This window comes from Chelmon rostratus, chromosome 2, assembly GCF_017976325.1.
Source record: "Chelmon rostratus isolate fCheRos1 chromosome 2, fCheRos1.pri, whole genome shotgun sequence".
Taxonomy (NCBI): Eukaryota; Metazoa; Chordata; class Actinopteri; order Chaetodontiformes; family Chaetodontidae; genus Chelmon; species Chelmon rostratus.
The window spans coordinates 7685374-7707386 of NC_055659.1; the positions used below are offsets into that span (position 1 = coordinate 7685374).

General features: G+C 41.8%; 1 protein-coding gene across 1 annotated transcript; it reads left to right on the forward strand.

Annotated features, from left to right (window-relative positions):
• Positions 1 to 1407: 1407 nt before the first annotated feature.
• si:ch211-286o17.1 (hematopoietic progenitor cell antigen CD34) lies at positions 1408 to 18309 on the forward strand. Its single transcript, XM_041945107.1, has 8 exons — positions 1408 to 1589; positions 10633 to 10740; positions 11684 to 11937; positions 12489 to 12581; positions 13879 to 13999; positions 14314 to 14366; positions 15389 to 15538; positions 16779 to 18309. The coding sequence occupies exons 1-8, from the start codon at positions 1505 to 1507 to the stop codon at positions 16965 to 16967; spliced, it is 1053 nt and encodes a 350-aa protein (XP_041801041.1). The 5' UTR covers positions 1408 to 1504; the 3' UTR covers positions 16968 to 18309.
• Positions 18310 to 22013: the final 3704 nt, after the last annotated feature.

A 22013-nucleotide genomic window follows, 5' to 3' on the forward strand; every position in this document is an offset into this window, starting at 1 on the left:
ACAAAGTTAGAAGCGGAAATACACGAAGGAAAAACAAAACTAAATTGCTGAGGTTTGTCCTGCTGCCCGCCGCTGAGGAAAAGCTCTATTGTGTGCCTTCCTGCCATCTGACAAGAAGCTGTGATTCACGAGGACTCAAGTAGCAGAAATACTTAACTAGCTAACAGTCTAATGAATGTTTTACTGGGGTGACATGACTGCTGCCGTCCAGCTGTGGCTGCTGTAATGGGCACGCCACTGATTTTTCTCTTGGGGTTTTCGGCAAAGCTCATCTTGAGTCACAGTGTGGGGCCAATTGCCCACCTCAACACCCTGCTGTTTGAGCTGAATGTTTGATAGGGGTCTGGCAAGGAGGAAGGAGGGGTGACAGGGAGGAAATGGGGTGATGGGGGGGAAGGATGGGGCCAAAACTGGGACAGGGAGACTACGGGCACTGGGACCGGTATCAAATTACAAGACCGTTTCCCAAGCATGTAAGATGTAGCTGCGGTCCAGTTTACTTTTCTCGACTGGCTGTTGCTGTTACTTTTTGTTGTCTTGGAGGGTGGAGCTTTTTTTTTTTTTTTTTTAAAAAGTCATTTAGCATACCTTCGCCAGTGGTTCCAGATGTGTGATTTACAGAGAGCATGAGAACTGCTAGCAAAAGAGCTAACAAAAGTAAAGCAGAGACTCTCAAGTTGCAGGGGGGCTGGTTGCTTTCTGGAAGTGTGAATGGTTTAAGCGGATCCTGTGGTGTCTTCACTAGTGGGGCGGCTGTTGATTGATGGCCTTGCTGAGTGGTGGGGGGCTTCGGGCCACTGAAATGGATTAATACCATTAGCATAACAGTGGATGGCACTTTTGTTTCGAGTATGATATTCTCCTCCACGGTCTATCTCCGTAAGCCTATTAAGGACCAGAGTGTCACTGCCTATTGTCAGCTATCACCTTTCATTGTGTAGTGGATTACTGCTCCTGTCCAGACAGGGTTCACAGCTCAAGCAGACATTGCAACCCAGTGTGAGCAAAGGATGAAGAAATGATCACCATAAAGTATTATGTGGTGTTGCAACACACATCACACATGCTGCAGCTTAATTATGGCGGATCCAAGCACTGGAGCTGCATATTTAACATATAAGCATAAAAATCTTTTGGTATTTGAAGAATGTTGCTCTGATTTATTTTCTTGTAAATACACACAGCATCCCAACAAGACCCCATTCTCCTCCTTCCCTCCATCTGCCTTGCTTCTTCTAGATGGGTGGGGGCACAGAGGAAGGGTTAAAGTTACCAGTGGAAGACGGGGTGTAGGGCTGGGCCTCAGTGAGGGAGGAGGGCGGGAGACGGGGGGGTTAGGGGGGGGGCTGTATAAAAACTGACAGAGCACAAGTGGTGCTTTATCCACCCTGTCCCGCTCTGGGTAAGAGGAAACCCTAAAGTGCTCAGGCTCAACCAGCTTCACCCTTGTCTTTTCCTGTCTTTTCCCTCACACCCGTCGGACGTGTGCACGCTCAGGACGAGAATGGCAGCATCCTCCGCACTGAGAACAAACGGGCCCTGCAGAGTGTCGGCTTTTGCTTTGCTTCTTATTGCCTCGCTCTTAAATGGTGAGTTGTTGAAAACGCTTAATGTCAACTCCTCAGAGATCATATGGCCATCTACAGGCAGAGAGGGAGGGCCACGAGGGGTGGGGTTGGGGTGGAGGAGTGTTTGTTTGAATGGTCTTTGAGTTGAGTCCAGGTTTTAACCCTACAACCCTTTTACTCTCTGGAATGCTAACATACCATCTCCACACTGAAAGGAAATCTATTACATGTGAGACCGTATATGTTTTGAAAAGGGTTTGATAATGTTTTTTCTCCAATATGCTGACAGAAAAACATGACTTTGGAGCACAGCTTGGCAAACAAAGGGACCATTCTTGAGAGAACATTTTCATAATTATAGAGGCATGGGGAAGTCTTACATTACGATTTGAAGTTAAAATCTCTCTACAGTACAATTCATTTTCTCACAAATTTCCTCTGAACCTTTCACTGTCCAGTGCTAAACCATTTTCCAGCCTCCTCTGGAGCTATGTTTGCTATTTCATTGACCTGACTCCCATCATCTTCAAGGACTTTGAGAAATGTGTGTATTTATATTTAGCTGGTTGTAATGTGAGACCAGCTGAAGCATGAGAAGAGGGTGTGGAGTTTGGTTGTTAATGTGCATTTCAAATGTGGTGGTACTGATATAGTAGGGGCTTTACTGAGGCATCGGGGAGAAATAATGATGTTCAACTGTGTGTAAAGATGACATGTGGCTCACATGGCTGAGCTCTTTGTACAGCAAGAACAGATCTAAGAATTATCTGATCGCAGCTACTATCTAGATTAAACCACTTAACCTCCGCGACATCTTGCGACATTATCTTACAAACACAATTCAGGTTGTTTGTTTTTGATAAAAGCACCAAATTTTGCACAAAGCAGGATACACTGGACACATACTCTGAATTCAGACGATTTTAAACTGTGCCCACTTTAGTTGAAGTCCAAACTGATATGGGAGGAAATCAAAACCAAGACCACATTATGCAACAAACCATATTTGCAAAAATACAGCTCAGTGGTTTGCTTAAGTGTGAAGATTAATCTGGATGTGTAATTACATAAGACTCCAGTTTTGCCATACAAGCTGCCTGCAGTGGCAGGAAGACAAATTAAGAGACGGATCATTTGGAGAAAAAACATATCTGTGAAACTTCTGAGATGGATATGCTGAGCTCAAATCTTAAATAAACACAAAGCGAGTCCAAGATGACAAACAAATGGAGCTGAGAATTAACTATAGCTATACTATCATCTACAACGCTCTGTGTTGTGGCTGGAAATGAATCACACACCGGATTGCTTAATTCAAACCTTCTGTCCTGTTGAGGGGATGTAGCTTATGGGAATGAGATCATCAACAGTGCGAGAGGCAGCTGCATCTGCTTTGGTAAATGAAACTGCCTTGACATCATATCAACCTATAGATTCTGAACCAGAGGCAGCAATACTTTTATTCTACTTTTGACGGGGAGGAAAAAATCTCTTGATGTGTGCTGCAATGATGATCTTCTCTGAAAATCACAAGTTGCTAACACAAAGCAACTCAAAACATGTGACACACTGCAGAAAAAAGATGAACAGCAACAGTGCAGATATCAGATATGACACAGATGGGAGATGAAGCAAAGAAAAAGAAGACCACTTAAGTTTACTTCAACTACAGGATGAAGCATCTGTCTCCTGAGCCACATAAAAACCCCTCTTACTGAATTGTCTTGTCAGTCCTGAAGTTGGGAGCAGGGCAGAGTTATGTAAGTAGAAAAAAGAGGCTAACTGTACAACTTTACTGTGATGAGGTCAGAGTGGATTCACAGATGTTAGCCAGTGTAACGGTTGCCCTGACAACCTGGAGGGGGGTCACAGAAGCAGAGGCTAAACAGGAGATGATCAGAGACACCTCTTGTGTGAATGAAGCATACAGATGAATGCACAGGGAGTGACATATGATTCACTTTGTGAGTGAAATGACTGGAAATCTCAGGAGGTTTCAGTTTAAATACCTGAAAACTGTACTTATAAACGATTTTCATAATACAGTCTAAGCTCTGCTGGGGCTGTGAAGTGGTTTTAGGAGGCTCTCTAGTTGAGCAACAAACCCTGCCCACCCTTGCTGCCAACCCCGGAGCATGTGATTATGTAAATCATTGTTTGTGCGGTGCCCATTGAAATAACAGATGCACCAAAGAATCGCTGAAATAATGTCAACAACACAGCGCTCATTCCACTCATGAAGAAAGTAGCACAGAGTGAGCCAAGTCAAATCCCAGAGTCAAGTGCGCCAGTGGTGGCAAGTAGACATCTGGGGGAGCGTGCGCGCGCGCGCACACACACACACACACACACACACACACACACACACACACACAAACACAAACACACACACACAAACACACACACACAAACACACACAAGAGCCTCATTCACTCGGGATAGTGTTTTTCAGCCTCTACTAATAGGAGAAAGGCTGCTTTTCCACTCAGCTCTTAACGGATTTGTCTTTGAACTTTTTCCAGCATTTGTACTTTTAGGCTCTATTCACTCTGTGTGTATTCACATGCAATAAGGCAAACAAGCTGCTTCATCAAACAACCAGTATGTGACCTGAGCTATAAATTAGATAGACGGAAGAGAAGCTGAGGTCAAAGCCTGGGTATCAGATGGCAACACTTACCACTGTAAAAAGTCAAACTGAAAGCAATTGATGTTTCAAAAGCAGGGAACAACTCTTTACACTCCAATTCAGCGTCTTAATGGTCTATCATGGTTGTTTTTCAATACCACTTCTTGGAAGTAATTACTCTGGTAGATTTTTTAAAAGACATGTCTCAAATTCCTCCTGGAGAAAATCAATGTCGAGCCTTTGTGCTATTGACGCTCAGATGTGCCTCACTCTGCAACAGGATCCCTGAACAGTCTACCTGCATACACTCAAACCAGACAGGCTCATTCAAGGTAGTGCACAAGGCAGAGAAACTGTAGTGGCCAAATGTGAGGGCGTGTGTGTTGGAAGGGGGTGTGGTGGGGGGGAATATAATGTTCCCGATTGAAAGCAGATGTCATGTCTCCTGATTGTGTTCCCCAGAAACAGGCATCATGCGTTCGATAAGGAGCTGCACTTGGCCTCAGGGTTGGGTCGGGTGAACGCTGCAGCTGGGCAGCGTTGGGTGAAGTTAAGTGCTGCTTCTACAGGCCTGATTGAAACCATGAGATACAGTTGCTTTTCTGCCAAGAGAGAAGAATGGACTGGGTTCTGCCATTAATCGCTGTGACAGGAACGACAGGGGAGGGGGCGCAGTGGGGGGGGTCAAGATAGTGGGGTCAGCAGTCTGTTGTTTCAAAGAGGGTCGAGTTGCAGGGCATGTTTAACCCTAAGGGACCAGGCTCCAATGTCACATTCCTCAGCATGCTCTTAACTCGCAAAATCAGATTCCTTAAGAGCAGCAGGATATTAAATCATGAAAACACTCATTAAGAAAACACTCTGAATGAATGATGCTTTCATTAATGCAGAACACTGTCAAGAAAAGCCAAAAAGATGTAGCCACTTATGGGGCGGAACTACATGAGGAAAACATAAAATAGCTCATGGTTATTTTATGTAATATATTTACATAATTTCACAATATAAACTTCTGCAGCTACACTGAAACAAAGAGAAGTAATTTTTAGCCTCTTTGTTTTAGTGAATTTGGATAATTTTTTGTTTTACATAATTACATCATAACTATGGGAGACCAGATTAGCAAACATTAAATTAAAAAAGGCATTGCAGAGTTATTCCACTCCCTGTTTTGTCTCCACCTTCTATTTTACCTTTTACTGAAAATCCACATCGGGATGGGCTGGGGTGGAGGAGCCACTCTGTCAAAACAGTCTGAACATCTAGTCAGCTTCAATCCAGCAGAAAATGGGTTTTGGCAATGGTCAAAGCTGCAAAATTCATTTATGGATAAAAAGATTTGAGATAAATTATATGGCCTGAGAGCTGGACTGTCTTGGTTTCCAATAAAAAAGGCTGTGTCATGTGGTAACTACTGCATGTGACAGGAAGGGTACTAGTAGAACCTCAATCATTGGGACTTTGACATGGTGGTCCAATAACGTGTGCAGACCATTATCACCTCACCATGCCCCATTACGCAGCAAAGGCTTTTCCCCGACAGAAGCAGGGAGAGGCCATGGGCAAAGGGGATATAAAGCCATATTTCTAGGGTCAGTCCCTCCCAAACACAGCTCAGGACTTCTCTGAAAGCCAGGCTGGAACTGGAGGTCAAAGCCAATGGGCTCATGTTTCACATAAAAAAAGACACACAATAGGGTGCACAGTTAAAGATGTGAAGTGTAATGAATGAATGAATGGGTGCACTGGCTGCATTTAGAAGTGGGCGTGCTAAATTGCACAACATCTAAAATTGTTAAAACAACGAAACTGGACGTGAAAATCTCTCTGTCCGTTAGAGGAACTAGATCATATCTGGTTTGTTAAGTACTCTACTGGCAGAGTTTTCAGGCTTGAAGTCATTATGAGAAGCACAAGGAGCATTAAGAAAAGTTATACAAAGAAAATGTGTCTTACTGTGGAACCTGTGCATGTTTATCCATTACTTACACTATGAAGCAAATGAACGTGGGCAAAGCTCTCCAGGGCAACGGAAGAGAAAGTAGCTGTTACAATATGGCTCTTGGCATGTTAGTTTGCATTACATATGCCGTGGGAGGTGTGAGAGCTGAAGCCTACATCTCACCTCTATAGATGCCTGGGATTAGCTGTGCGTGACTGGGAGAGGGTGCGCAGACAGGGAGGGTTGGGAGGGCTAAGGGCGTGGAACTGCAGGCTTGTCTTCTTCTAAAGCCTGCCACATTCCTCCATCCGGAGTCCCAAGAGATGGGGGGTGTGGGGTAGAGCATTTCCAGACCGCAGCCGTCACTCAGAGCAATATGGTGGGAAAATCTTCAAGAGAGCAGTGAAGTCAGGGCCCGGACTGTATAACACATGGAGTCAGGGCTGATTAGGTTTGTCGTGCTTGTGCAATGATAGCAAGCCACACGACTGATGACTGAGATCTTGGCTGCTTATAACATTGCACAAAAACGAAGGAATGTGCGGGTATTAGGTGCTGATGCGAGGCTCAGGGGTTGTGAATGTCTCTGTTGTACGGTATGCATGGAACAGTTCAGTCAAATCAGTGAATAATCACCTTTAGCTGTGGCTCCTGTTGTGGGTAGAACGCAGTGAAGTGGTGATGGATTCACACTGTCAGGAAGTGTGCTGACTTCACACAGGAGCCGTGCTGCAGCAAACACAGGGGACACCACTGCATCAGTTACAGCACAAAGGTGCAGGAGCCTACAATCTCATTTCAAAGGAACAAGAACACTACTTGCAGCTCCTCTTGTCTTCATGCACAGTAAATATTAGCAACGCAAGCAAAAATTCATGGCTGTTGTCTAAAAAAATCTTTTGCCTTAAAAGAAAAATAGACAGACTTTTACATCTACAATGAAAACAAAACAATAAAAAGTGGTCACTCAGATCCTGCTGTTTCTGTAAATGTCGGTCATAAGAGGCAATTATATGCAGAGGTTTCATTCTATCTGGGCTCTGGCCTGTCAGGAAAGCTGTTTGCGTGCAATGAGTAATGGATGGTCATAGCTGGACGCAGTTTACTGGAACTGCTGCAAAAACAGACTCTGTGTTTCTGTGTATGAAGCTAAATGAGCATGTTTTGCTTTAGGAAAATGTAGCAGGCAGGTTTTACAAGTGCGCTTGAGGTGCCATGACATCATTAGCGCAAGACTAGTAAAATGGTTGTTTTTTACAGTACGGATTTAAGACCTCCCTTAACCCTTCAAACTCACACATGTGCTGTATAAACAGGGTGTGTTAAAATAATGTCAATTCCATTGTGGTTTCCTCCGTTTTAAAAAGGAAATATGAATTCATTTCCAGTCACTCACCACAATATCTTACCAATGCCTCATCAGAGACCACCCAAAACCCCTAACTGGTCCTGAAAACTGAACATATCCATGAGCCACAGCATCAATCTTTTGACTTTTTTAATTTACAACACAGCTGACAAGTTTTACCCTCCAGTCCACTACAAATCACCCGATGCCATAAAGTGATCGCAGAGCTGAAACAACACATTTCAGCCTCTGCACTGTCACACTCCTGTGAGTCACATTTGTATGAGAAATCCTGATTTATGACTGCTATCTCACCCATTTTCAACCTCATCCTTTCCAGTAAAATAAACAGACAGACCACCCAGAGATGGGTGAGGGGTGGCAGCTGTAGGCTGCAGACCAGGGGTCTAATAGACTGACTTAGCAAGGTTAGGGAGTCCTTGACCTGTAGCTGGTCCACACCCACGCTAATGCTCCTCATGTTTAACTAGAGATGCCACAGACAGATAGATGAGGCAAATTCTGCAACATTTTGGCTCCATAGAAACTAGAGCAGATCAACAAGAGAGCTTTCTCGCCCTTTTGTCCAGGTCTGACTTGAGTAAGGAAAGTGCAAAAGTGCCAGCAGGTTGTGATGTATTTCCTTATTTACTTGAACCAGCTGCTAACAGTAGGTTGATTTCCCCCCTTCAGATACTGTATGACAGACAGCTGCAATGGACAGTTGCTAACACTAATACTAGAAGACCTCCTTGGAGATTACTGCCCCACCTGCCAGCACAGCACACATAGTGTTTATTCTGTTCTTTTGGCACCTGTCTGTCACAATGATTTATCAAAGGAAGTCAGCGGACATGTGTCACAGAGCCACCACTGTGTGAATGTATGTGCCTCAAGTGTGAAAACCTCAAGTAGTGACTAGAGACAGTGAGGCGACCATGTGGAGACAATAGAGCGAAACACAGAGAAAAGCAACTAATTTTGTACATTGAAGGTGATGCAGTGTTAAAGCTGCCAGCAGTATACCCATAAGATAATATTGAATACCCAAAGGTAAAAAGGTAGCACACATAAAGATGTTCAGGACTTGTTGACTAATATCAGTTTCACCAATTTGTTCTGGCCATGTCACCAAAAAGGCTACACTCAGCAGCAAAACGTTAAGCAATACAAATACAGCTATATGACTTGGGTTTAGCACCACAAACAAAACACTGGGCAGGCGCATCCATTCTAAGATCGAACTACTACTGAAAACAAAGCCAGCAAGTATTCAATTAAGCCTTAATGTAAACAACGGAACGAGTGGCAGTTACATTTGGCTCCACAGGGGGCAGCACGCTGCAATTACAAACCTGAAATCAATCAAAAACTCAATCTCAACCAGTGAGGAATGACATAGTGAGAGAGTGTGAAGACTGAGATCTGGAGAGGTAAAGCATTATGGGAATGCTTTGAGAGTGAGGTAATGCTGTTGTTATTAGGCAGAGAGAGGGAAATCTGGGTAAATGAAATGCAATTTGACCTGAGCAAATCACAGCAGCTCAGTGACTGCAGGGTGTGGTAGCATATTTTACAAATTAACACAGAGAATAAAAGGTGGCCTGGAAATTATCCAGATTATTACGATTTAGCAGGTGAAATAATTTACAGATGAAAGAAGCTGAGTAGAATTATCCTATCAAGACATTGATTTAGTGTTGCAATTTATCAAGGACTCTTACCCCAAAGTCATATGACTCCCTGAAAATGGAAAATGGCATAATGGCCTGTTGCATTATTCAAAAAGGTGGAAAAAGTGATGTTTTCAATGGCATCATTACCTGGCACCTTTCAGCAGCATTTAATCAGGGCATTCAACTGTTTAACAGGGTTGATGGAAAATCATTCCACATACTCACATTAATATATCTTAGGAACTTATTTTGCATATCCCATTCCTGCCTAACCTAAAGTGAGTCACTGTGACCGCAGGATCTTTTGAAAAACCTCAGAGTGAAGAAAGATTGCATTTCAAAGTGAATGACTTCATGACGTGATCCATGGATCTGAGAGCATCACTTATCTGCTGCAATAAGATCTATTACCTAATCTTCCATCACTGCAGAGGCCTCTTGGGACACAAAGAAATCTGACTGTGAGCGCACCAAAGAGCTCTCACGCACTGCATGAGTTCATGCATTAGGGTGATAATTGACGTTCATGGTTGAAAACTGCAGATCATCCCTGCTATGAGCTACAATCTAACGTTACAACTTTATCAAATCATTGCTTGCAGAACAATAATGAGTTTATGTGAATAATACCTCCTGATTCTTCTGAGTAACTGTACACAACCACTAGGCCAGATTATTCTCTAAAAAAATACCCTTTTTAATGAGCCAGTGAAGGTATGAACACTTTTTTTTGCCTACATGAGATGATAAATTAAAGGAAAATACAGAACAGTGCTCCAAAACAGCAGCAAGTAAGCATTGAGTGGGGTTAAGCACAGAAATAATACACGCGAGATGCTGACAAACAATTAAAATGGGGCATTTAAAAGCAAAACTCTGTCTAGTTCTATCCATCTAGTGCGAACTGTTTCCTTCTGGTTTTAAATTATTTGGCACAAGCCCATTATAGAGCTAAAAGCATGTTTTATATGAGCTGAGAGATTTCCCTGAGAAGCTCATAGCATTCGTCCCGGTGGGAGGGAACAGGAGGTCAGAGCTGTCGCCTGGGAGGACCAGTTGAGGTCTTGTACTGGGGCACAGTCTATTTGCTGAGGCTGAGCAGAGGAATTAGTCCACCAGTGGGTTATTAACTACAGACAGTTTCTCAGCGCTGACACCCGTGGATTTAAGGTCACGCCGTAAGAGTTGTTGCAATGTGTTACTGCACAGCACGTCCACAAATTCAGACTGTGATAAAGCTGATAAGAGTAACTAATGAAAAAGAAAATTTCAAGTGAAGCACATTTATTTGACAACAATAGTTTATCAATAAGCTTTGTAACACAAGTGTTTTTGTAGGATTTATGTCAGAATGTCATATTTTCTCACTGACTTAATTGTATGCCATTGTACTTATGTAAATGAGGCACTTCATATGCAAATTGGTATTTTTCAAACAAGGTGACATAAAGCTTATTCTAATTTTACAGCAGGAGTCACGGCACAGGACGAGGAAGTTGTCACAGCGACGGTGCCACCTGTGGAAGCAGAGGCACACGTACGAGGAGACATGATTCCACAGACAACCGAAGCTCCAAGTAAGAAACACTGACTAACACTCATTCATAACAACATCATCTGCAAGTTTACTCAATAGATTGACTCATCAGTGCAAAAACAAACACCCTATTTCGCTCACAACGCAGGGAAAAATGATGCCAATAAGAATAACTCTATGTGAATTAAATTCCGAGCTAAACCATTTGTCCCTGCCAACAGATGCATGCTTACTATACCACCACAGGTCATGTTTTAATGACACCTTTAAGTTCAATAAATCAGCATTTGAAAGATTGTATTATTCAGTCCTGATTCCAAAACAATTGGGATGCTGTGTGAAACTTCTGTAAAAACAGAATGCAATCATTTGCACACGAACTGACATCTCTTTTGTGTTCCTGAGCCCATGTAGTACAATCATGTGTTCACCAAGTGGTGAACCTCGCTCAATCCTTACTTGTGAACGACTGAGCCTTTCCAGGATGCTCCTTTCATACCCATCATGACACTATCACCTGTTACCAATCAACAACTTTCCCAGTCTTCTGTTGCTCCTGTTCTGACTTGTTTGAAACGTGTTGCTGCCATCAAATCCAGAATAAACATATATTTACAAAAATCAGTTTATTTATGTGTTACACAGCATCCCAACTTTTTTTGGAATCTGGGTTGTAGTACTGCAGTGACAAAAGCAAAAACAGGCCAGCCTGTGTTTGATTAAATAGATGAAGACGAGGAGGAAATTGTACATACATGTCCATGTTAAGCAGCTCAACTGTGATGCATAAGCCTGATAGACGTGATTCAATTAAGTGAATACAACCTTTTAGAATCAACCGTACAACAAACTCACACCTTCCTTGTGTCCATATCATCAAAACCAAACCTCTACATACACAAACAAAGTGTAAATTACACCTTAAAGCCTATGTGTGCGGTTTCACAACGAACAAATTAAGTAAAGTTCGATTGCTTTTGCAGAGTCAGAGGATCCACAAGTAGTCGTTTTCCCTAGTGTGGGCTCTCTAGAACCGACTGAACAGACAACGGCAGCAGCAACAGCTACAGAAGAGGCAGCAGAGGCAGGAGACAACAAGGAGACCGCAGCTCCAGAGGAGGCGGCTGAGAGAACAGACTTCACAGTTGAGGTACATACTGATGTACCAGTAATCGTGCAACCAGAGACCCCAGCACCTATTCCTGGCAGAGGCGACGGCCCCAACAACATACCACAGGTGGGAAACAGAATCACCATTCACATCACTCAGCCTGACATAAAATCACTGGTTTGTAATATGCAGTCTGGCTATATGGGTTACACTGAGAGACTTGAGATTGAAGCTTAATATATATATTACTAGTCTTACTTTGGCATGATGGGACAGATTTTGTCCACTTTTTTGGTAAACATTTCAAATGGCAATAACACATGATACTATTTACAAATGGTGCTAAAACAAGGAAGGAAAGAGCTGAAGTATTTTTTTGCTTAAGAAAATGAGCATAGCAAGGTGTAGTGCAGGGAAGAAAATCTCCACGGGCCACATTTGTTTGGTCTTGTTCACAAATGTTGTGCTTCCAGACAAAACTGGACACAAATTTGTTGCGTATTAATAATTGATCTCAATCTCATAACCAGTGGGACTCTTAGAAAAACACAATGCTGTGCACTATAACATGTTGAAAGCATAAACCTAATAATTGTTTGCAATTCAGCTGATGACGTGTAGGATGATACAAAGGGAAAGCCACAGGATAATGAAGGAGTTTTGGTTTCTCTCTGCAGCCGGTGCCAGAGGGTGATGTTGTCTGTGTCAGCAAAGAGGCAGTCCAGGACAAAAACGCTGTCAATCTAAAACTCAAGACCTCTTCCAACTGCGTAAGTTCAGAAAACACCTTGTTCTGTCCTGTGTCTGCATCTACATATGTGTGGTATCAAATAAAAATCTATCTGTCTGGCAGAACAGAAAGAAAAAACAAGCTTTTGGCTCACAGGTACATTTTCAGTGGTATTAATGATAAAGCAGAGAGGGCAGCAAATAATCTCTCAGGGGGAAAGCGAAACAATCTCTGGCTGGGTTTTGATGCCATTGCCAGTTGGCTATCAGCTTGCTAAATATAAGTTCAGCAGGAAATTCTTTCTTATTTAAGAGGCAGTGACAGCTTTCTATGGCTCTCATATAGGCTGAGCAGTAGATGTATTACTGAGCATTTAAACAATGCATAAACAGTGAGCAGCCATACATACAACAGAGGGCTCCTTGCACACTCAGACAAAGAGAACTTGAATATTTTGGGTTCATCTAACCCAATTTTGCAAATGCAACTACGCCTACTGTCAGTACTTTCACAAGGACTGAACTAAGTTAAAAAAAATGAACTAAAACCAGGTTTGACGCTTAAGATAATTTCAAAATAAATCACAGTTTAATCTCATTTGGTGCTACCTGTGACCCTGTAAGTGTGTAAACTATTTAAATGTTTCTTAAAGACATTATTATGTAATGTAATATTGCTCAATGAGGAGGAGTGAAGCACAGAGTAGGCTCTGAAGGCTTTGACTCCTGCGTTGCTTAAGGAGTGGACTACTTCTGTAAAGGAATTTTGTTTTTGCTGATCTGAGATAGGATGATGGAGTCGTATATAGAGCAGGTTTTAGCGATATCTCCATCCAGCCGAGTGATCGAGAGGCTCATCTAGTGTTTCAATGCATGCAAAGTTGGTGCCCTGGCAGAGGAAATGTCAAGACTAAATGTGATAATGTATTACAAAACAGATAAAAACAAAGATTAGATAGAGGTCACTATTTCTTGCGGTCTTGTAAGTAGGCCATCTGTCCACTCCTGAAATGGGATCAAAGCCTCCTCCCAGATTTCTGATGTTTGGATCAGATTACATCAGGAAAAAGGTTGTGCACAGGTTTGTGAGAGCTCTTATTGGATTAAAGAGAAAGAAAGATAAAGAAACAGAGGGTAAAGGGATTAGAGGTGTTGTGGAACATTCAAGGCGATGTTGAAAGTAGGAGCTGTGATTTTGCAGGGAGCTGATCATTTGTGATTGGCGGTGAATGTCACATTGTGCAATGTGCAATCTAGAATTTGCTCAATTAAACCGTTTATGTGTTAAAATTAAAAGTGTTTCGATTCTGATTATCTTTTATGTTGGTCTCCTTGCAGGAAGACACCAGAGTGAGGATTGAAAGTGTTCTGCGGGAGCTGTGTGGTGAAGACTGTAAACTTAAGATCTTCCAGGAGGACAACTCGGATGAAATTCTTGTCTCTGGAAAGTATGTTGAAGGTCAGTAACATTCTTGTGGTAATTAATCCAATAAAAAAAGATGGACAGAGCACATTGTTACACCCCATGAGCCAGATGATAAATAATTAGCCTCAGATGAGCAGCTGTTACAGTACGAGGTTGCTTTGTAAGTTTTATAAGTGGCAACATTCAGTTCCTTGTAAACCTGCAGTATTATTGCCTCCATTGCTCCAAACTCAAATTTACTTTACTGGCAGTTATGATGGATCATCTCTACTTCCATTTCTTTGTGAGATAAAAATGTACAATAAGAGAAAAAAAACACTAACAAAAACATCTTTTGTTGTTTGCAGCTGATGTTGCTGGCATGGTTAACAAGTTCAACAACGACAACATCAAAGATAAGGTACAGTACGGCTTAAATTGCATATTACAAATACTCTACACATGTATATGTCTCCTTTGTATAGTATTTTATATATTATAAAATATTCACTTCAGTTGGGAACTGCAGACTCGTGATTATGTGTGACTGTGATTCTCCTCCAAATGCATTATGGTTACCTTTTCTGGGCGTGACCAAGCAATTACTGGATGTCACATGTTCAGCCAACGTCACATCACACACCATGAGCGGCCTGTGAAATACACATCCAACAGTCAGTGGTTACATCCAACAGACTCAGCCATCACAAATTTGCTGGTTGACTCATAATGAAAACTAGACGAGGAAAATACACTGGGGAGAAGAAAAACACCGAGTTTGGAGACTTTTCCAAAGGCTTCAAGCTGCCAGGCTGACAGTTTGTGTGACAAACAAAAAGCCCACAAACAATCCACTTGTCAGCTGCAAAACATTTTTTCTACTACCTAGGGAACAATCTCGGGCTATGGGTGTGCCTGTCACTCCCCTCAGTCTTCAGCATGCAGTACATTTCCCTCTTTACTCCACCATACACTGGAATGACCTTATTCTCCTCTTTCCCCAGCTGGGGATTAACAATGTTTATCTTATCCTATTAGCAATTAACCAGTGTTTCAGCCAAACAGTCACTCTTCATTATGCCGTCTACGGCCTCCTGACTGGCATCTTTTTGTTTTGACCCTGCCTTGATGCCAGAGGAAATCCTGCCAATTCTGTAGGCACATCTCCGTAAACAAAGGTTTTGGGTGGGGTTGTTTTTTTTTGTCAAACTTTTTGTCAGCGCAGACAATGGCAACCGGATAGTGAAAATCCCCTTCTGCCAGTATAACAATTACACACAAAGTACACCTTAACATCTGCTTTGTATCTCACGTTTTCATGTGTGTCAGATTTGGTCTGTACAGAGCGTCAGATGATTTGTTTGCTGTGCTAGAGGCACTGTGATTTTGACTTGCTGTAGTAGACACACGATGTCATCACTAATTTGTTCTGATGTTTGTTAGACTGATGTGGAGGGAGCTGTTCCTCGTTGGGGGAAGAACTCGAAGTTGGTTCTGGTTTCCCTGCTGCTGACTGGCCTGTTGCTGGCTGCACTGCTGGTAGCTGGTTATTACCTCAAGACCCACCGCAAAAACTCCAAAGGAGTCAGACTGGTGAGTAGATGAGAGGAGGTGTGTTGCTCTGTTAACGCCTAATGAGCCAACAAACTGCAGATGTTGATACTGCATAAAACATTGAAGTGGTTTTTCACATCACAGACATCATTGCTATCATCTACTGCTGTCAAAAATAACAATACTGTTTTCGATACATGTTTAAAACAATCCTATCCGATGTATTTTTAACAGAGATCGTACCTAAGCTATTAAAGAAAAGAAACAAAACAAAACAAAAAGATCTACAATAAAATCTTCCTCTTGCTGTGGTATCGAAAGAGATATTAAGTATCGTTATTTTTTTTATCTTATTATCATATCAAAGTTTAACATTCTGGTGTCGTGACATAACTTTCTTCTTGTTTACTACATTTAAATACACTCATGAGTTCAGCTGTTAAACAAAGTGTACTGATACTGATAGTGAGCCTGGATACCTTAAAAAGAAATCCAGTTTGAACCAAAATTCTCTTTCTACTCTGCATTGCCCCCCTCAGTGAAGGTAAAGAAATGCATCGTGGGCTGGCAGCGAAGCAACCACCTGTACCGCCTTTACCAAAGACAATCAGGCCCCACAAGACCCAGTTCACTAAGGAAACTGTACACTGTGACTGTTTATTTGAAAGAAGTACATATGGATTTGAGGTCAAATGGATGGTTATCCTGCGGTCAAATCCTTCCTCAAGGGAGGACATGCTTGACTCGCATGTCCCTTAACTCAAAGCAACATTGAGTACTCTCTGCTCTACTTCAACCTCTTGCCTGGGGGCTTCAGATGGTTTTACTTTTTTTTTTCCCTCTCAAGCTCATGACATCATTTCTTAAAGCGTTTACATATGGGGGCACACCCATGCGATGGCTTGGCTGGAAGAGATTGCCAAATTGCCTTTGTTTGGTGTCTTATTTATTGGATTAAGTTTCGGTCACAGGCATCAAATATTATCCTCAAAGACAGAAAAAACGCCACACCAAACTCAAAGTCACTTACAAACGCTTCATATATTCAGCTAAAAGCAAAAGAGCAAGCATGCAAATTGTTAACCTCCCAACACCCGACTGAGTGTACACACAGCTGAAACCCATAAACCTCATTAACGAAGAATGCATTTGTTTAGTTTTGAACAACACCCATTTGTTTGCATGTCATATTTGAACAGTGAAATGAAACTTGCTGGTGTTCAATGTGTTTCTCAGACCTGTATGAGCTCTGATACCACTGTTGGTGTGCTTTTCTTAGGCCGAGTCTTTCCAGGTGGATGAGGAGAACCAGGCCAATACCCTGGTGTCCGTCGCTCCCCTGCCCCAGGAGCCCCTCGAAAAGCCGACCGTCAACGGCGACTCTCCACCAGAAAATGGGACCAACCCTGCCCCGACTACTAACGGACACTCTGCCACCCAGACCCCGGTGGCTGACACCGAGATGTGAATCATGACACCCCAGGCCTACCCATCACCCACTGTGACACACTACCCACAAGTCCCTCTGCTGCCTCAGAGACTGTCTACACACTGAGACAAAGCCAACATGAATCATCAAATGCATTCACCTCCCCTCTACTGCTCCTCAATCAAGATGACAACAACGCTGAAGCTCATGACAATAAAGCCTGTAATGTGAAAAGTTTAGGACCACTGGCCTTTGCTGGTGCCAAGAGGAGCCTACAGCACAAACGCTGTGTTTGGGACTGAGACTGCTCAGCAGGGCACCGCCTGGGATTTCTCAGCTGCCCCGACTTCAGTCCAGTTGTAACAATCGATGTAGAATCACCTAATGATGCCAAATATGTGCTGTTGAGCCCAGACGAAGAAGCAGAAAATGCTCCTATCATTTCAATCCACACTTGTGGTGTAATGAAGCCAATGAAGCCAGGCAGTTGAAAGGAGACCAGTTTTTGTGCTGTTGTAAAAAGGACTGACGCTCACTGCTTGTTTTTATTTTTATTTTTTATGTGATTCAGGAAATGTTTGTTTTTGTAGCCTCCATTCGCCTTAACCTTGTTGAGACCTGTTATGTGTGAGATTGGCAAAAAAAGAAGTGAATGAAAGGGATCCATCAAATTTGAATTAACTGAAAGTTGGCTACATTTTCTCAGATTGTCAGAATGTAACAAAAACAGCTTGTTATTGTTGTGAACATTCTTCAAAGAAACCAGAGAGCAGTTGACATAGAACTAGCGATGTACAAAATTGTTAAAAGGCAGCTAGTAACATGCATGTTCTTTGGTTTTTCTAAGCAATTAATTAATGCTACCAAGCTATTCATAACATGGAAATGTCTGCTGAAGAATCAGTATTTGCCTCAATGCTTTTAGACTGAAACCTTGATAACTACTGACCTCTGGTCAAAGTTTAACTGGGAAACCAGGTTGCAAAGTACACTTCTGTTTTTGTGGTCGTGAGGTGATTTTCATGATGATACTAGTGTACAGTTGTTGTTTCTCTTTTTCTAAAAACAATGCTAATTTTTTCCTACTGTCTTCGGGAATGGTGAAGCGCAGCAGCATTTTTAAATTCAGCGAAAAACGAAAAACACAGAAAACTCAAAATAGATTGGGGGTTTTTAAGTTGCAGAGCTTGCTAACACATCACTGCCATGAAATCCCAACACAACATAAAGCAGGTTCGGCATTCCCAAGATCACCTTTTTCTCCTTGTTGATATAAAATTTTTACATCAGTGGTACACAGTTTTTAGCTTCTCTTTAAAATGTGCTGCATGTGTAAATACGCCTGCTTTCTCTGTTAGTAGTACCTGTGCCTGACTCATAAACTGTGATTGTTGACAATATCCCTTTGGTTGTCTTCAGCATACTTGTGTTGTGCTTATTTGATTTATGAACAGAAAGGTTTAAATACATACAAACACATTTAAAAAAAAAAATCCTCCACACTAGTTCTAGTAAAATAACCCATTTCACATCATAAAATTCATAGCTTTACACTGGAGATCAATCAGTAGCACACACACGCATGAATGCACAAACACGCGCACTCGCAGCAAAGATAAAATGACAAGCAGCCTTGGCACTTGCATTTAAATACAACAAGCTAAACAAGTGGATTCACATGAGTGTTTGAGTCTGCATGGTGCAGTGAAGTGCAGGATTACAGTAGAAACAGGAACATACAGGTGTAACGCATATTCAAGATCTAGAGTCTCTTAGAGTTAACCCAGATACTTAATATGTGTTGTCCACCAGCTAAATGTATAGCCGTGAAGCATGGCATAGTCACTACCCTAAACCATAACCAAAAACAATGGACACTATCATGAAAAGTAGTTTGTCCTATCCTGCTAAGCAGTAGACGCTTAATCCTCTAAAACATAATGAAATAAACTAGGATTTATTCCAAACAAATTATTTTTTGTTTTAATCTCAACCAAAGGCAAAGACAAACTAAATGGGCTCAATTTAAAAATTAATACAAAATAGACACTTGAACTTGATTGTCCCTCTCAAATTAATATAAATTACTCTTGCTGACTGAAGCAAACATTAAATAAGATATAAAGGAAAAACAGAATCTAACATTGGTACAACAAAACCATTTCTTCTGTGCTCACAAAGTTAGATTAGGCAAGGTTTTCAGACATTGTTTCTAATGAAATGCAAATCAACATCTTGACTGAGGCAGAGGAGAAACCACCCTGTAGAACTTAAGCCTTTACTTTGAATGTGCAAATCCAAAACCCATACCATTATCAACATGCTTCAGTGATTCCTTGCTAGATAAACAGTTGGATCTACATATATACATATATACATACACGTATATATCTATGAATCTCTCTGTATATAGTAAATATCTATCGACCTATGTGATAGACAGACAGACATATATCTACACATATACAATCCAATGACTATTTGCCAACAAGTTCAAGATCTTCAGCTGATACCACCCATTAAGTCTTATTTGTAAATATTTGAATGCTCTAAATTTGTATAAGCACACCTGTGACTGGGTGCCTGCTGCTCCATCAAGAGCAGTAAAGACCCATAACAGGATGAGATAGCTCAACAGAAGGAAACATCAACATCAACTCAATATGAAGAAAAGTGCCGTCAGGTTTCTCATTCTCACTGGTCTCTTCGAGTTGGCTCTCTGTGTCCTCACTGGCTGGAATATTTTAGTCAACCAAAAAAGTACATGGTCAGAGGCAAGAAAATATTGTAGAGACCATCACACTGATCTGTCTTCAGTCAGCAGCGAGAATGAAGTTAACAAACTCCTCAATCTTCAGGGAAGCTACTCTTCGGTCTGGATCGGTCTATACAAAGATGACAACGATGCATGGAAGTGGTCAGGAGGGAAAAATGCATCGTACTTCATCTGGTCAGGGCTGAAGAACACAAGCGGCAGATGCGTGGCACAAAGTGACACAGGCTGGCACCAACTCAACTGTGAGACGAATAAATGTGACTTCTGCTGTTTTCAAAGCAATATCGTTTTGGTGAAGGAAAACGTGACGTGGGAGGAGGCGATGAAGCAGTGTCGCGACCGGCAGTCTAATCTGGCCAGCGTGCTTTCTGAATCTCGTCTGGTGAAAATCCTGCAGACTAGCAGGAAGGCCCAGACAGGCCACATGTGGATCGGCTTGCGCTACCTGGCTGACGGCTGGCTGTGGGTGAACGGGGACACAATTAAGTACAACGGCTGGAGCCAAAGGAAGGAGCCACAGTGCCCCGCCTGGAGTCACCACTGCGGGGCCCTCTCACTAGAGGGACACCACTGGGACAGCTGGGACTGCACAGACAAACTCAACTTTGTCTGCAAATAAGATACTCGAGTGTGTCTTGACTTGCCTGACACATGTCCGTGTAGGTGTTTGACAGATCATACATCAAACAAAGCATGTAAGTTTTCTTACCAGGAAGTACAATGTTCTTGTGCTATGAGGGTACGCTAGTATTTGCCACCTGATGGTTTCCCTTAGCCATGAGCAAATGATTTCTACAATAATCCACACTTGAGCTGTTATTGATATATATGCATGTCCTTACAAACACATTAAGAGCTGAAAATGTGGCGTGATTTTTATTTTTCATTTACAACTATGTTATGCAGTTTACTGGTGAATTATTTAATAGAAATAATTAAATAGCTTTCTGCTGGGTCATTATCTGCTTAATGCTCTTGTTATGTACATATCTTTCTAAAGACATTCAATTGCATCCATTTGCTAATCCTTAGTGCAAATAGATATTAAATATTCATGAAAGCCAACTTGCATTTTTAGTTAATGGCATAATGAGTAAAGATTACAAATATTAAACATCTTCTGACTGGTTCGCTGATTGACTGATACTAATCATTTAGGCTGGTATATAATCCCATATTAACGTTTGGATCTCCTTTTATGAAAACAGAAAATTGTTGGTGTTAAATCTGTGTCTGAACAACAAAAAACAACAAAGACTCGCAGTTATTCCTGTTACTGTCAGTGAGTCACTGAGAGATTATTCTTACAAAAATACCCCAACCTGGTGTTTACACAAACATCAAATCTGCCATTTGTCATACTATCGGGGCCACAGTTTATACGTCTCAGGATACTTCTTGCAAAATCATTTTCCCATTCATTTGGCATAAATATTTCCCTGCACACACACACATTTTGAGAGCAATTTGGGGTTTAGTGCTTTGCTTAAGGAAACTTCGACATGTGGACTGGATGAGCCAATAATCACACCACCAAATGGCAAACTCTACTGACTGAGCTACTTCCCCTGACTTGATGATCAGACGCATCTTTCACACAATCAGAAACTTTTAAAAATAAGCCAAGCAGCCGAATCTATAAGCAGCGATGGAGGGAGCAGTCAAATCCTTAAGTAAAAGTGACAATAACACCATGTAAAACTAACATTATCTGCAGTTCACCCATTTTTTTTACCTCAGGAAAAGTTTGCAGAAAACTAGCGCTAACCACTTTATATTCTAGTGTATAGTTTGTCCTATAACAACAAGCTGATCATATATTTTGTAACACCTGAATCTGCAAACAACTATAGCTGCCAAAAAATGTAGCTGGGGAAAATGTACAATATTTCTTGAGGACAAAGACCAAGGAGCAAAACTTTTGCACACCTGTGCATGGACAGGTGTGCAGGACAAGGTCGTGGGTCACAAAACTGAACAAGACTTCTGCAGGCTGTCCTCTACACTTACAATCAGAGACATGTATTCATAGAGACAGTAATTCATCGGGTTTGAGTACAACATCCAGTGCTCTTTTTCTGGAGAAGTACAAAACTGAACTATTCACAAACAGTACAACAGCATCTCTCAAGTGCATTCATTGAGTTGCGTTAGTTGATGCAAGAGAGAGAAAGAATAGTCACCACCATCATTCTCATCAATCTGAAGGCACAGAAAACAACCTGTGCAAAATCTGATTTGGATACAGCAAATCTTGACCAGTGTGCCAGTGGTGTTTCCTGCAAAGCACAACCAATAGTACTGTATCA

Bases quoted from the DNA above. Each gene is read 5' to 3' on its own strand.
- si:ch211-286o17.1 (XM_041945107.1), top strand. From the start codon at position 1,505: ATGGCAGCATCCTCCGCACTGAGAACAAACGGGCCCTGCAGAGTGTCG. The intron at 10,741-11,683 runs GTAAGAAACACT...TTGCTTTTGCAG, and splicing joins ACAGACAACCGAAGCTCCAA to AGTCAGAGGATCCACAAGTA. The intron at 15,539-16,778 runs GTGAGTAGATGA...TGCTTTTCTTAG, and splicing joins ACTCCAAAGGAGTCAGACTG to GCCGAGTCTTTCCAGGTGGA.